The sequence below is a fragment of the Marmota monax genome, unplaced genomic scaffold, assembly GCF_021218885.2.
Source record: "Marmota monax isolate L192 unplaced genomic scaffold, Marmota_monax_Labrador192_F-V1.1 WCK01_AAM20220418_F8-fsc00095, whole genome shotgun sequence".
Taxonomy (NCBI): domain Eukaryota; kingdom Metazoa; phylum Chordata; class Mammalia; order Rodentia; family Sciuridae; genus Marmota; species Marmota monax.
The window spans coordinates 206,419-220,867 of NW_026695244.1; the positions used below are offsets into that span (position 1 = coordinate 206,419).

General features: G+C 35.9%; 1 protein-coding gene across 3 annotated transcripts; it reads right to left on the reverse strand.

The window, feature by feature from the left end:
- Positions 1–782: 782 nt before the first annotated feature.
- On the reverse strand, positions 783–14,413 carry Ppil3 (peptidylprolyl isomerase like 3). Of its 3 annotated transcripts, none has more exons than XM_046463085.2 (7): positions 14,105–14,413; positions 13,497–13,578; positions 11,402–11,476; positions 9,755–9,848; positions 9,163–9,230; positions 5,681–5,799; positions 783–1,218 (listed from the first exon to the last, which is right to left on the reverse strand). In XM_046463085.2, the coding sequence occupies exons 2-7, from the start codon at positions 13,497–13,499 to the stop codon at positions 1,092–1,094; spliced, it is 486 nt and encodes a 161-aa protein (XP_046319041.1). In that variant the 5' UTR covers positions 13,500–13,578; positions 14,105–14,413; the 3' UTR covers positions 783–1,091. The 3 variants fall into 3 exon arrangements, with proteins under 3 accessions (XP_046319041.1, XP_058434226.1, XP_046319042.1); XM_058578243.1 differs by lacking the exon at positions 783–1,218 and adding an exon at positions 1,225–2,384; XM_046463086.2 differs by lacking the exon at positions 783–1,218 and adding an exon at positions 1,225–2,428.
- Between the last annotated feature and the right edge of the window lie 36 nt (positions 14,414–14,449).

Below are 14,449 nucleotides of genomic sequence, written 5' to 3' on the forward strand. Positions count from 1 at the left end.
CCTGGAGATGTTAACTTGTCTACAAGCACACAGTACTAGGACCAGCTATGTTGCAAACCCAGACCAGGACTCATGACTGGTGCTTTTAACCAGTTCGTGGCATTTTTCAATGTTTTTAAAGATCCGCTTTTAAAAAATGTCCCAGGAGCAAATCAGTTGAAAAATGTTGAGCTTACTGTATTCTATGTGAAGGACATGGAAAATAAACTCCAGGACACTTCCCCTTTCTACAGCTGTTCCCCCACCTGCCTTCCTGCCATGTGTGTAGGGAGATGTCTGTGGGAGCTTTTGACATTCAGAAACCCAGACCTCTGCTGAAAGGAAGGCAGGAAGGGAAAATGGGAAAAAGGAAAGGGCACCTGACCCCAATCAGACAGAACTGGCTGTCTCCAGTACAATAGCCCCAGGGAACTTCCCTACCAGTCCTCCTGTCCCACCCTAAATGAGCCCATCAAAAGTAATTGACCAACTCATCCCAGGGCCAGGCTCTGCTAAACCCTGTAAAACTCAGACCCTTGTTGTAGTCTGTCACCATTTTCTCTCCTGAAAATGTGCCCCTCGGCTGCTTAATAAAAAGCATTGCTGATCCCCATTTTGGTTATTTTTGCTTCCACCAAGAGCTTTCCTGTAAATCTAACGGCCAGAGAAAAATAGCAAATAGATTGGCTTGTCTTTCTAGACCATCTCTTTACCTTGTTCCTCTCTTTCTAACAACGTAAAGTAAAAAGTTCATGGAAGACAATATTTGTAGGTTATGGATTAATTACGGTACTAGTTTGTACTTAGGGTGTTCAAAAATGGTTGCATTTAATATAAGCTCAACATTTAAATTGAATATCTACATGGAATAAAAAATTAAACAAGGCAATATTTTATATTAAATTTAAAAAATATATTGGATAATAGTAGAAAAGAATATGCTCCAAGAATAGGGGTAAAAGCTGTTGGGTTCCCCCTTGGTACCAAAGGCTCATAGATGATCTTTGCTATAAGCCAACAGAATGACAAAATCTCTGACATAATTAAAAGTGGGCAAACCACAATGCGTATGTTTCAGCAATTTGCCAAGTATTTGTCCAGGTCTATTAGAGTTACTGAGCAAATGGGTTGGCATGAATAGTTATATCCTTAATGTGCACATCGTTAAGAGGCCGATATGTCTTCTCATTTACTGGTAACTTCTCCAATTCATCTAGGGTCTCCAGACCATCTATTACCCTGAAACAGAAATAATGTAATATATGAAAATTTCCTCAAATTGAAACATAATATTCAAATATCTGTAGCACTATAATCTCCTTAAGAGGAAAGGATCATGTTTTATAGTTCTCTGAATTCTCTAGTTGAATGTACAAAAAAATATTGATTATTTTTATGCTATACATATGGATTAAAATTCAGAAATAAAAATTCATTTTATGCCTCAGTCAACAAGAGAAATGGGTAGGAATATTCTGATCAGAGTGCCTAAAATCATCTGCTGCATTAGTAGCAATCACATAGAATATCAGCCAATGGTGCCAGTATAAACAGTTAAAGGGATAACAAATTTACTCTCCCAACATTTAATACCAAATGTGTTGGTTTTCCCAATCCTCCACTTCCCTGGGTGCCCCTTAATTTAATTCTGACATTTCATGGTTAGTGCAGGCCTCACAGCTTAGTCCCAAAGACTGTCCTGCCACATTAGATGCCAGATTAAAGTCCCAGGTGGCAATCTGTACTTCTGACTAACCAGCTACAAGTTAGATGTTCCCTTGGCCACTCCTTGGGGTTGGTAATTCGCTAGAATGGTTCACAGAACTCAGGAGAATGCTTTACATACTATTACAGTTTATTATAAAGGATATGACTCAGGAACATCAAATGGAAGAAATTCAAAATGCAAGGTATGAGGGAGGGGCAGAGCTTCCATGCTCTCCCTCCAGGCCCTCTTCCCAGCACAGGCACGCGTCCACCAACCTGGAGGCTCTCTGAACCCCATTTAGGGTTTGTTTTGTTTTGGGGTATTGGGGAATTGAACCCAGTGGCACTCTAGTTGTAAGCTACATCCCCAGTCTTGCTCACTTTTCAGACAGGGTCTTAAGTAAGTTTCCCAGGCTGGGCTCTTGTTTGTGACTGTCAACCTCAGACTCCTTAGTAGGTGGAATTACAGGCTGCTCCCCATACCTGACTCATTTAGCATTTTTGTTTTGTTTTGTTTTTTAGTACTGGGGACTTACCCAGGAGCACTTTGCCTCTGTTTTAGTCTACTTTTTTGCTGCTGTGACTGAATGACCCAACCAGCACAATTGTAGAGGAGAAAAGTTTTATTCAGAGGCTCACAGTTTCAGAGGTCTCCATCCATAGACAGTAGGCTCCATTCCTTGGGGCTGGAGGTGAGGCTGAACATTACAGTAGAATGTGTGGCAGAAGGAAGCAGCTCACACTGGCCAGATACAAATATATATATATATATATATATATATATATATATATATATATATCTATATCTATATATATATATATATATCCCATAACCATACCTCCCCAATGAACCACTTCCTTCAGCCACAGTTACCACTCAGTTAATCCCAACAGGGATTAATTCACAGATTAGGTTAAAGCTATAACCCAATCATTTCTCCTCCAAGCCTTCTTGCATTGTCTCACACATGAGCTTCACGGGAGGGACACCACATCTAAACCATAACAACCACTGAGCTATACTCCTAGCCCTTTTTATTTTGAGACAGGATCTTGCTAAATTGCTAAGGGCCTAAACTTGTGATCCTCCTAACTCAGCCTCTCAAATTGCTGAGATTATAGACATTTAGGGGTTTTATGAAGGTTCCGTTACATAGGCATGATGGATTTTAAATCATTGGTCATTGGTGACTGAACTCAATTTCCCATCCTCTCTCCTTCCTGGAAGTTCAGGGTGGAGGAATAATAAGGGGGTTAGGATTTAAAGTGCTAACTCTAATCACATGGCTGGTTCCTCAGGCAACCAGTTCTCATCCAGAAACTCTCTACAGGCCAACCAGGCATCACTTCATGGTATAAACTCAAGTATGATTGAAAGGAGTTTATTATAAATAACAAAATATTTGTTTCATTCCTATCACTCAGGAAATTCCAAGGGTTTTAGCTCTGATACAGGAACAAAGGATGAAGACCAAATATGTTTTTCTCATTACATCACAATATTATACCAGTCATAGGGATTTCTTTGCATATAGGAAATATACATAGAAAGTATATAAGGACTGTCCTACATTAAGGGTCCTACATGCATGACCACTTTGCATTTTATTGTTTAAATTTTGTGTTTCTCCTTTTGTTTCTAGACAAGAAAGCAAGATTGACAGTTAAGCTCCACCAAGCCCACTTCATATTTCCACCAAAAAACAAAAAACAAAACAAAACAAAAAAAACAACAACTCAGATTTATATTGAAATACCTGTTTTGGAAATCTGAGTATTTGCTGATATAAAGTGGCTTTTTAAAATTATTCCTCTTTGTGCAATTCAATTCAATTCCCAAGATTTACATATGTACTTATAAAAAATAACTGATTTACATTTCCACTAAAATGGTACTTTAAAAAAGAATATAGGAAAGAATGCCTGAAAGTGGCTTCAGTGACAATAACTACTATTACCGAAACCTTTTGACCTTACTCCTAAATGTAAAACAATTATGTTCTTAAACTATCATCTGGGCTAAAAGAAAAACAGGAAACAGAGGAAATAATGAGGTCTGGCAACAAAAGGGCAGGTAGGCTGAGAGTGGTGGCATAGGCCTATAATCCCAGCTACCTGGAGGCTGAGGCAGAAGAACTGTAAGTTCCAGGTCAGCCTAGGCACTTAATGAGACCTTGTCTCAAAAAATAATAAGGGCTGGGGATACAGCTCAGTGGTACAGTGCCCCTGTGTTCAATCCCCAGTTACCCCCCACCCCCAACACACGAAACACAGATTTGAAGCAGATGAAGTCTAATAAAGTATCTAGGACATGGGGCCCTTAGAGAACCAGAGGAAGGCTATGGATCATTTTCCCAGAAAAATGTATATGAAAATCCAGCTGTAAGAAGTTAATGAACCTAAGGTTACACTTCATTGTTTCATTTCAAATCCAGTAAGATAAATACTGGTAATTCCTGATGAATAATTCTGAATGACCAGTTAGGGAGAAAATGAAGAAAACCTACATTACCTATATACATATACAAAGATAACTGGATGCTCTAATATTTCATTAAGTTGATTGACTATTAACAAAGTATAAATTAGCCAGATGCAGTGACACACGCTGTAATCTCAGTGATCTGGGAGCCTGAGGCCAGGAGGATGACAAGTTCAATTTTAGTAAGACCCTAAGTAACTTAATAAAAATAAAAAGGACTGGGGATGCAGCTCAGTGGCAAGCAGTCTGGGTTCAATCCCCAGTACCAAAAAAAAAAAAAAAAAAAGAAGATATAAATTAGATTTAATTATATGGAATTTTTTTAAAAAGCTGTAGTCCTGTATTTTTATTTAACGTAACTTAGCATATAAACCGATAAATATAACAGATTATAGGATTATGCCTTGGATTATTGAGCTTGGTAAATATTTTTTGAGGGCTGGGGCTGTAATTCAATGGCAGAGTACTTGCCTAGCATGTGTGAGGCACTGGGTTCGATTCTCAGCACCAAAAAATAAAATAAAATACAGACATTCTGTCCATCTACAACTACAAAAAAGTTAAAAAAAATTTTGTTGAATGAATTTAAGTCATATATAATTTAAGAATTTAATTTATATAAAAGAAACTCTTGGAAATGTGGTAGAAACTGCTAAATACACTCCCAGGATCTATTTTCCCTTCTTATTCTGAGAAACCTATTTTACTGAGGTTTCTCTGTGTCCTATCTCTCCCTTATAGGTAAAGTATGGCCACATTACAAGTTCTGGTCTCCCTGGAAAGTTCTTTAAGAAGAAGCTGACTCTGCTGGCAAGAATCCTTTGTCTTTTTATCACAAAGTGATCTTGAAATGAAAGCTAGAGATGGTGAAAAAACAAGAGGCACCTCAAAAATTGGTGGCAAAGTAGAACCATCAAATCAGTCCACCATTTTTAAGCAAATATTTTCAGATCTGTTGCGGCTAAATGCTATTTTTTTATTTTTTAGTACTAGGGATTGAACCCAGGGGCGCTTAACCAATGAGCCACATCCTCAGCCCTTTTTTTTTTTTAGACACAGGGTCTCACTAAGTTGCTTACTGCCTTGCTAAATCGTCGAGGCTGGCTTTGAACTCATGATCCCCCTGACTCAGCCTCCGGAGCCATTGAGATTATAGGCATGTGCCAACAAATGCTATTTTTAATGAAAAGGGATATATTACTATTCATTTACATAACAATCCTGAAAAAAATTACCGATACCTCTTTTATAAAAAAAGGATAACAAGTCTAGAGAAGTTATAACTTTCTTTCCACTTGGCTCTTTCCAATATTAGTTATACTACTCTCACAGTCATGTTTATGCACTGAGATATCAAATTAAAACATAATGAGGGCTGGGGTTGTGGCTCAGTGGTAGAATGCTTGCATAGCATATGAGGCATCACATAAAAATAAATAAATAAAATAAAGATATTGTGTCCATCTACGACTAAAAAAAAATGTTTAAAAGAAACATAATGAGAATACTTACTTTCCAAATACTGTATATTTCATGTCTAAATGTGGCTGCTTGCCATAGGTGATAAAAAACTGAGATCCATTGGTATTTGGGCCATTATTAGCCATAGATACAACACCTCTAACGTTGTGCTGAAAAAAAGAACAAAGCATTAATCTGTGTTTTTAACTATTCCAAATATAAAACTGAAATAAGACATGCACAAACCTTCCAATGTTTAACAAACCAAGAAAACATTAAATAGCTCTATTAGGTTAATCCAAATGTTCAGTTTCTATATATCTGTATCACTATAAAGCCTGTATAAATTATATAACAAATCAAATTCTCAATAATTTCATTTTCACTTTGGAGAATATAGCCACAAACACTTTTAGCAATGATAGAAATAATCCTTACATTTATATTAAGGAATACTGTGCTGGTATGAAACAATCAGGCAACAAAACAAATTCCCCATAATCTCTTCTCATATACAGGACTCTTGCTAGTTTCTTTATCTGCAAAACAAGGGAAGTTGGACTAGTTCAGGGGTCTATTCAGAATTCAGATGCTCACAAGGATGAAGTAGATAGTAAACTGAATGTAAACATTAGGGAAAGATGGAGTCTTATAGTGAATAGTTTCTCTCACTTTATGGCATTAAAACAATTTATTTTATACTGATGGCCATAGGGAATGTTATCTATGGTTCTTTTACCCATGGACAGCTATAACCCTAAGACTGGATGATCTAAAGAAGATTCATTTAGCACTAATATCATGACACTATTTGTTTACAAGGGAGTATGTGCAGGAGTTAAAAGGACCTTATTGATAAAGCTGAAGACATGACCGAGCTATGCTATAGGGAGGTGCCCCCAAATAAAATACACTACAAGTAACTCCACTGATTAGTGTTAACAACTCATAGGTATATAGACAAGCTATATAGGTGTAGTTACATCAATATAATAATGCTTTATCTCCCTAAAAGGTGACTACCAAATATATTACTAGATCCATAAACAAGAATACATGTACCATCGAAGAATTAATTTTAATAAAAGCATCTATTAATTTTTTTTCCCAGCTTGAAGAGTAACATTTACCAAACTGTTGCAGATGATTATGTGCTCTGCTCCATCTATTGATCTGCCTCCCTGGGAGGTAACCATTATTCTAATAGGTTTACACAGGCCCAGACTATGTTTTGTTTCCTTTGGCTACTTTCTAAACTCCACAAAACTGTATACAACTTTAATCTTTTCGAAAATGCTTTTACATTTAGCACTGCTATGTTTCTAAGATTCATACATGTGTACACACTTGTAGTTCATTGATGTTTTTTCCTACTGTAGTGTGATATTTCACTAGTGAATAGACTAAACTGTACCCATTTTATTACCAATGGACATGTGGCTTTTTTCCAGACTTTTTATAAACAGTGTGCCAGGAGCACTCCTGTTGTCCCTTGGTGCACATGTACAAGAGTTTTTCTTGGGTAAGCATTTGGGAATGGACTTGCTGGAAGAGAATATATGCAAATTTAATCCCCATCCTCTATCCTGGTGTATAACATATTGGTTTTTAACCTGCCTACAATGGAATCACTGGGGAACCTGAAAATAAAGCTGATGTCCTAACCTGTCCTACTGACGGTTTTTCTCAAAATTTTAGTAGTGTTAAGACCCTTATCTTTTACAGTTCTAAAACTTCCATAGATGATTATGCCACAGCCAATCTCTGGTTTTCAACTGATATAGGACGCAGTCATTAATTCACATCTAAAAAACGGTTTAGTTTCTAATTCAGGATAAGTCTGACTTTTCAAAAAGTTTATCAACTCTAAACAGTTCAAACAATAATTTGTTTTTTAGAATTTTTGTGGGTATATTTTATTTTTGTGGGTATATTTTTTTTGTGGGTATATTTTATTTCTGTGTGTGTAACATATACATATGTTATAGAAATATATTAAATATAGAAATAAATATATAAATATTAAATATAGAAAGTTTTCCCTATTTCATAAGTTAATTTACATATATACATGTAATATGTAAATTAACATGAAATAGAGAAAACTTTCTATATTTTACATTGATACTGCAGAAACTTTGCAGGTAGTTTTTATATATATATATATATATATATATATATATATATATATATATACACACACACACACACACACACACACAGAGAACTAAATGAAATTTTAAAAAGCTATACCAATTCTATTACTAAATAGTTTTATTAAACTTTTATAATAGATATATTTTAATATAATTAAAATATACCAAATTGCATGTTCTAGTTGAAAACTAATCACTTTTCTCTAATTCTAAAATATCACTCTATATAGATATGAAGTTTGAAAAGATTGCACAATAAATTGTTAACTGAAGTTATCTCTGTGAAGTAGAACTGATTTTCTAAAACTGGCAAGCACTATATTTTCTCTCCCCCACCCTGGTACTGGGGATTGAACCCAAGGCCTTGCATAAGCCAGGCAAGTACTCTACCCCTGAGCTACATCCCCATTTCCCGCCTTTTCTTTTGGTACCAGGCATTGAACCCAGATATGCTTAATCATTGAGCCATATCCCCAGCCCTTTTAATTTTTTATTTTGAGACAGGGTCTTGCTAAGTTGCTTCAGGCCTTGCTAAATTGCTGAGACTGGCCTTGTGATCTACCTGCCTCAGCCTCCTGAACTACTGGGATTACAGAAGTGTAGCACTATCCCAGCTCCTCCCTATCCCTTTTTATTTTGAGACAAGATCTTTCTAAATTGCCCAGGCTACCCTAGAACTTGCACCCTCCTGCCTCAGCCTCCCAAGAAGCTAGGAGTACAAGCATCTGCCACCATGCCTCACTAGATTTTCTTAATTTCAGGAAAAACAAATTCTTTAAAGCTTGAAAAATACAGAAAAAAGTTAACAAAGAAAATAAAAAATCCCTAATTTTATCATTTTTATATTTAAAATACTTGAGATCTACCCCAAGATCTCTGGTTTTCAACTGGTATAAGACGCGGTCATTAATTCTTTAAAATACTTGAGATCTTTAAAATACTTGAGATCTACCCCAAGTGTTAAGTTATATTACTACATGAATGTTCAATCATCTAACAAGATGATAAAAGATGGGGGTTGATAATAAGCAATTGATTAGCTAAGAGACAATATTTCCTTCCCCTCTCAAAAAAAGTCAGTGATTCATGACATTCAACAGGAACTTTATGGTGAGACATTAAGCTTCTTCGGTATACTGCAAGTTAAACATTTCAGGTTGGACTCAAAAGATGAGCTCACTATCAAGATCAATGAGGTGGTGGGACTCCAGTACATGTGTCAGGCTAGAATTGCCATTTATATTTTCTCCCTAACTTCATTTATCAAACACTAAAAAGTAGTTAGTAATAATATCAACTTGTGTTACTACAACACATCTGTCAATGTCTCCAAGTGTAACCAGAGAGAAAATAAAATTCTGAAGCACTGGGATATACCTTCAGATATTCACTATATTCATCCTCAAACTTCTTGCCCCAGATACTGTTACCTCCTCTTCCAGTACCTATATTACAAGACAAGAAAATCAAAAGATATATATTTTTTAAAAATTTGTTTGTAGTTATAGATGGACAACATGACTTTATTTTGTTTATTTTTATGTGGTGCTGAGGATTGAACCTAGTGCCTCATGCATGCTAGGCAAGTGCTCTGCCACTAAGCTACAGCCCCAGCCCCCAAAAGATATATTTAAAGTTAAAAAAAAAAACATTCAATTTCTAAAACTTAGGGGAACTTTAGAGCATAACACTTTAAATACAAATAAAATTTTATATTGTAGTTCCCCAGCTTTCACTTTACAAACCAGAAAAATAAAATACATCTATCGAAAAAAGAAAGAAAACCCTCCTTAATAATATCAGTCAGAATTTATGGGCAAGTGTGAATACCATCTGCTTCAAAGTTTCTTGCTGTTATAAGGAGCCCATTATACAGACACCACATGCTTTGTTTTTCCATTATTCTTTTCACCCTCTTCTTCATATTATACATCTAATTCCTCTGATGTTAGTTAATGGAAAAATTTACCTGTTGGATCTCCTGTTTGAACCATGAAACCCTTGATATTTCTATGAAATATACAGCCGTTGTAGTAATTACTGGCACAAAGAGCCAAGAAATTCTGAAGAGAAAAAAAAAAATGATGATTGAGAAATAGTACAGCAGAAATGAGATAAAGAACCAATCATATTTACTGAAAAAACATGATAGCAGTGATATTAAATATGGTTTTTAGGTATTACTTTGGTAATGTCACTTCCCTGCCAAAAACCCTTTAGAAAGCTTCCCTTTGCTCTCAGAATAAAATAAAATATAAAGTCTTAGTCCTTATTAGCAGGGCTTAACAAGGCCTACATGATCTGGCTCCCCTCTGCATTTCATATGATAATAATCCTTTCTCTGTTGCTTACTATGCTGAGCCTATTAGCATTTTGGCAATTCATCCAAAAGGGTAAGGTTTTCCTTGGGGACTCTGTACCTGCTACTTCTATATGTAGAATTTTTTGGTTTGGTTTTTGGGGTGCTGGGATTTGAATTCAGAACCTCACACATGCTAGACAATGGCTCTATCACTGAGCTACACTCTCAGTACCTAAAATGTTCTTTTCACATCTCTTTCCATTGAGATGATTTCATACCTTCTGCACTCAAGTTTGATTATTAGTTTCTTGGGTAGATCTGTCCATACCTTAATTAGCTTCTTTCCTATTGTATTTTTCTGTACCTCAATACTCTACTTTACCTTTTAGAATCATTTAGTCTTCATGTCCTATCTATTTTCCCAGCTAGATTAGCTCCACAAGAGCAAGGAGTGTCTCTTGTTCACCACTGTATTCCCAGATCCTGGCAAGATAACCTTTCACCAGTAACGGAATGAATACACACAGCTTTCTCTCTCTCTTTTTCCCTTAACCACATCCCCAGCCCTTTTTTATATTTTATTGAGATAGGTCTCACTAAGTTGCTTAGGGCCTCACTAAGTTAGTTGGTAGGGCTGGCTTTGTACTCACAATCCTCCTGCCTCAGCCTCCTGAGTCACTGGGATTATTGGCGTGTGCCACATTGCCCAGCTTGCATTATTGATTTTTTATTTGTTCTTTTTGGTTGTACATAACAGTAGAATGTATTTTGGCATATCATGGAATATGGAATATAATTTCCCATTTTTTAGACCTTTATTTTATTTATTTATTTTATGTGGTGCTGAGGATCAAAACCAGTGCCTTGCACATGCTAGGCGAATGCTCTACTGCTGAACCACATGCCAACCCCTGCCCATTTTTTTAAAAAAAAATTTTATTAGTTGTTGATGGACCTTTATTTATTTATATGTGGTGCTGAGAATCGAACCCAATGCCTCACACATGCTAGGCAAGCGCTCTACCACTGAGCCACAACCCCAGCCCCATTTTTTTTTAATATTTATTTTTTAGTTGTAGTTGGACACAATACCTTTATTTTATTTATTTATTTTTATGTTGTGCTGAGGATCGAACCCAGCGCCTTGCATGCGCTAGACGAGAGCTTTCTAACACCGAGCCACAACCCCACCCCTAACTTCCCATTTTTGTGGTAGTACATGATATACAGTTACACTGGTCGTGTTATTCATATATGAACATAGGAAAGTTATGCCTGATTGCATTATTTTTAATATGTACATACAGTACTCACCTCACATGTTTTGGGAGTCCTCTCACAGAAGACTTCTATTTTAATGTCACCTACATCTGTATGCAATGTCACAGACTAAAAAGGAGAGAGAATATTGAACAAATGAGATTTCTTTATGTGACTACAGATACTGTATTATTTCCCTGACTAGATTCAAGATGATAATCTAATTAAAAACAGAAATACTGCTTAGAAGATGACCCAACTACATATCAGCTCTGAGATGAGTTGTACTTCTTACCCCAAATTTATTTCAACAGCAGGGAAAAACTCCAAAAGACAAACATTAATGTTAGTGCAAAGTGGTATCTCTGCTAAAAAAAAATTGGAAGCAAATATTGTGATGAGAATAATTTTTGAGGGGTTGGGATTGTGGCTCAGCGGTGGAGTGTTCGCCTCGCACGGGAGGGACCTGGGTTCGATCCTCAGCACCACATAAAAATAAAAGCATTATGTTATGTCCATCTACACCTAAAAAATAAATATCAAAAAAAGAGAATAATTTTTTGAACTTTTTAGTTGTATATGGACACAATACCTTTTTTTCATTTATTTATTTTTATGCAGTGCTGAAGATCGAACCCAGTACCTCACAAGTGCTAGGCAAACACTCTACCACTGAGCCACAACCCCAGCCCAAGAATAATTATTTAGGTTTGAATTTTTCATGAATAAAAATAAAAATAATTGGGCTGGGGCTATAGCTGAGTGGTAGAGCGCCCGCCTCACACGTGTGAGGCACTGGGTTCGATCCTCAGCACCACATAAAAATAAATAAAAATATTGTGTCTAACTACAACTAAAAAAATAAAAAAGAATGCTGTTTTAAAAAATAAAAATAATTGTCATATATTATTGCTTTATGTCACAAACATCATTTTTTTAATATTTATTTTTCAGTTTTAGGTGGACTCAATATCTTTATTTTACATTTATGTGGTGCTGAGGATCAAACCCAGTTCCTTGTGCATGCTAGGAGAGCATTCTACCACTGAGCCACAACTCCAGCCCCACCAACATCACTTTTGTTGGAAAATGGTAAGTAAGAAATTATTTCCTCAAAACATAGTATCCATTATTTCCTGTAGGTAGTTTAATTCTAATAGAATTTTAAAAAATTCCTTTCTTGACTATACATAACAAAAGCTAAAAAGTTGTCAATGTTTCTATATCCTTTGCAGAGGTAACCATAGTGCTCTTTAATTGCTTTTTATTTATTTTATATTCTGTAGTATTTGTTGTTTTGGTTTGTGTATACCTTTGCCATCCTGTTATCCTATTTTAGAGAGGGTAAAAAACATTTGGAAAAGGCTTTCTTTTTCATTTATTTATTTATCTATTTATTTATATATTTGGCAGGGGTGCTTAACCCTGAGGCACATTCTCAGCCTTTTTTATTTTTTATTATGAGACAGAGTCTCACTAAATTGCTTAGGGCCTCACTAAGTTGTTGCAGCTGGTCTCAAATTTGTAATCCTCTGGCCTCAGCCTCTTGAGTCGCTGGGACTACAGGTGTGCTTCATGGCACTGGGCTCACTTATCTTCTTAAAATAGTATCTAATAGAATAGAATTATGTTGAAGATGGTGATAGGAATATATGTTGGGGGAAGAAAAGGGCACTTTTATTGCTTTTCTTCTTCTTTGAGTTCTAGTTGCTCTCCTTAGACTGAGAGCAAAGGAATTCAATTTAAATGATTATACTTACTATTGTCTTCTGATAATCCAACTCATCTTTTTCATTATCAATTTTTTTCCATAAAAAATAAATTCTGTGTATTTTAAGTGAAAGTATGAAAAATTTGCCAGGTGTAGTGGCAAACACCTACGGTCATAGTTACTAGGTACACTGAGACAGGAGAACAAGTTGGAGGCCAGCCTCAGAACTTAAGTTTTTTTGTTTTGTTTTTTGAGACAGGGTCTCAAAATTATAATTCACCAACAAAATTTTTAAAAAATCATTCTACATTGTATGCTTTGATAATCTATCATTTGTTTATCTTGTCACTGAAATTTCCATGTATTTTTATTTTCCTTGGCCAAATTTCCAAAAATTACTTATAATGAAAGAATTTAAAAGAATTCTGTAAAGCTTACCATTTTTCTTCGTGATGGTTTCAGGAAGTACGATTTAATTTCTCAGTCTTTCAGAGAAAATCTTGAAAATAAGTTTCTATTCCTAAAAGAAAAAAGAATCAGTTCATTTTTTTCCTATCTCGTTCACTCACACACGATTATATTTACTGTTTTAAAGAAAAAGTCTTAAATTGCATCATAGAAGTAAAGAGAATAGCCTACTCAACTCAAGCCCCCAATCTCCTACTTCCCCTGACCTTCCCGACCCTCTTTGTAGGACAAACCTGTTATACGCGGACTTTAGAGTCTAGGCACTGGGTATTTCCTTTATTTGGAAGACTTACATTCAAACATTTGAAAGGGCCAATTTCCTCATTTCCAAGTCTGCGTTCAAATATCAGGTCTTACTGACCCTATTTAAAATTGTTTTAACCCTAAGACCTGCCCTATTTCTTTCTCCCATAATATTGATCACTAATATACTACATATTTTCCCATTGACTTGACAATAACACTCTCGCCGAACAGAATGTTCACTAGAGTATCCGGAAAACTAAAACAGTGCCAACACAGAGCTCACCAAACATCTGAATAAGTAAATGAAAAAATAAATGATATTCCATACTTACCACTTCGGTTAGCACAGTCGTTGTTAAAACAGGAAAGATACAATCGCCTTAAACCGCAGGTCTGTTGACTGGAAATTGTAGTTTCTTTGGGCCACCAGAAGTCAAGCGTGGGGCCCCTTATGTGAATTCCTTTTATCTCCCCTCTCCTCCTACAGCAAACCAAAACGAATAGAACTAGAGGGATAATGTTACTTATCCTACACCTGAATTTGACAGTGAAAGAGATCTTTATTAATAATCACAAACAGAGAAACAACATAATCCGGAACTACCTGGCCAAACAAAGCAATGCTTTAGACTCGGAAGTAAAATGGTCTGGACCACTTCCGCCCGGCGCCGCGTGGA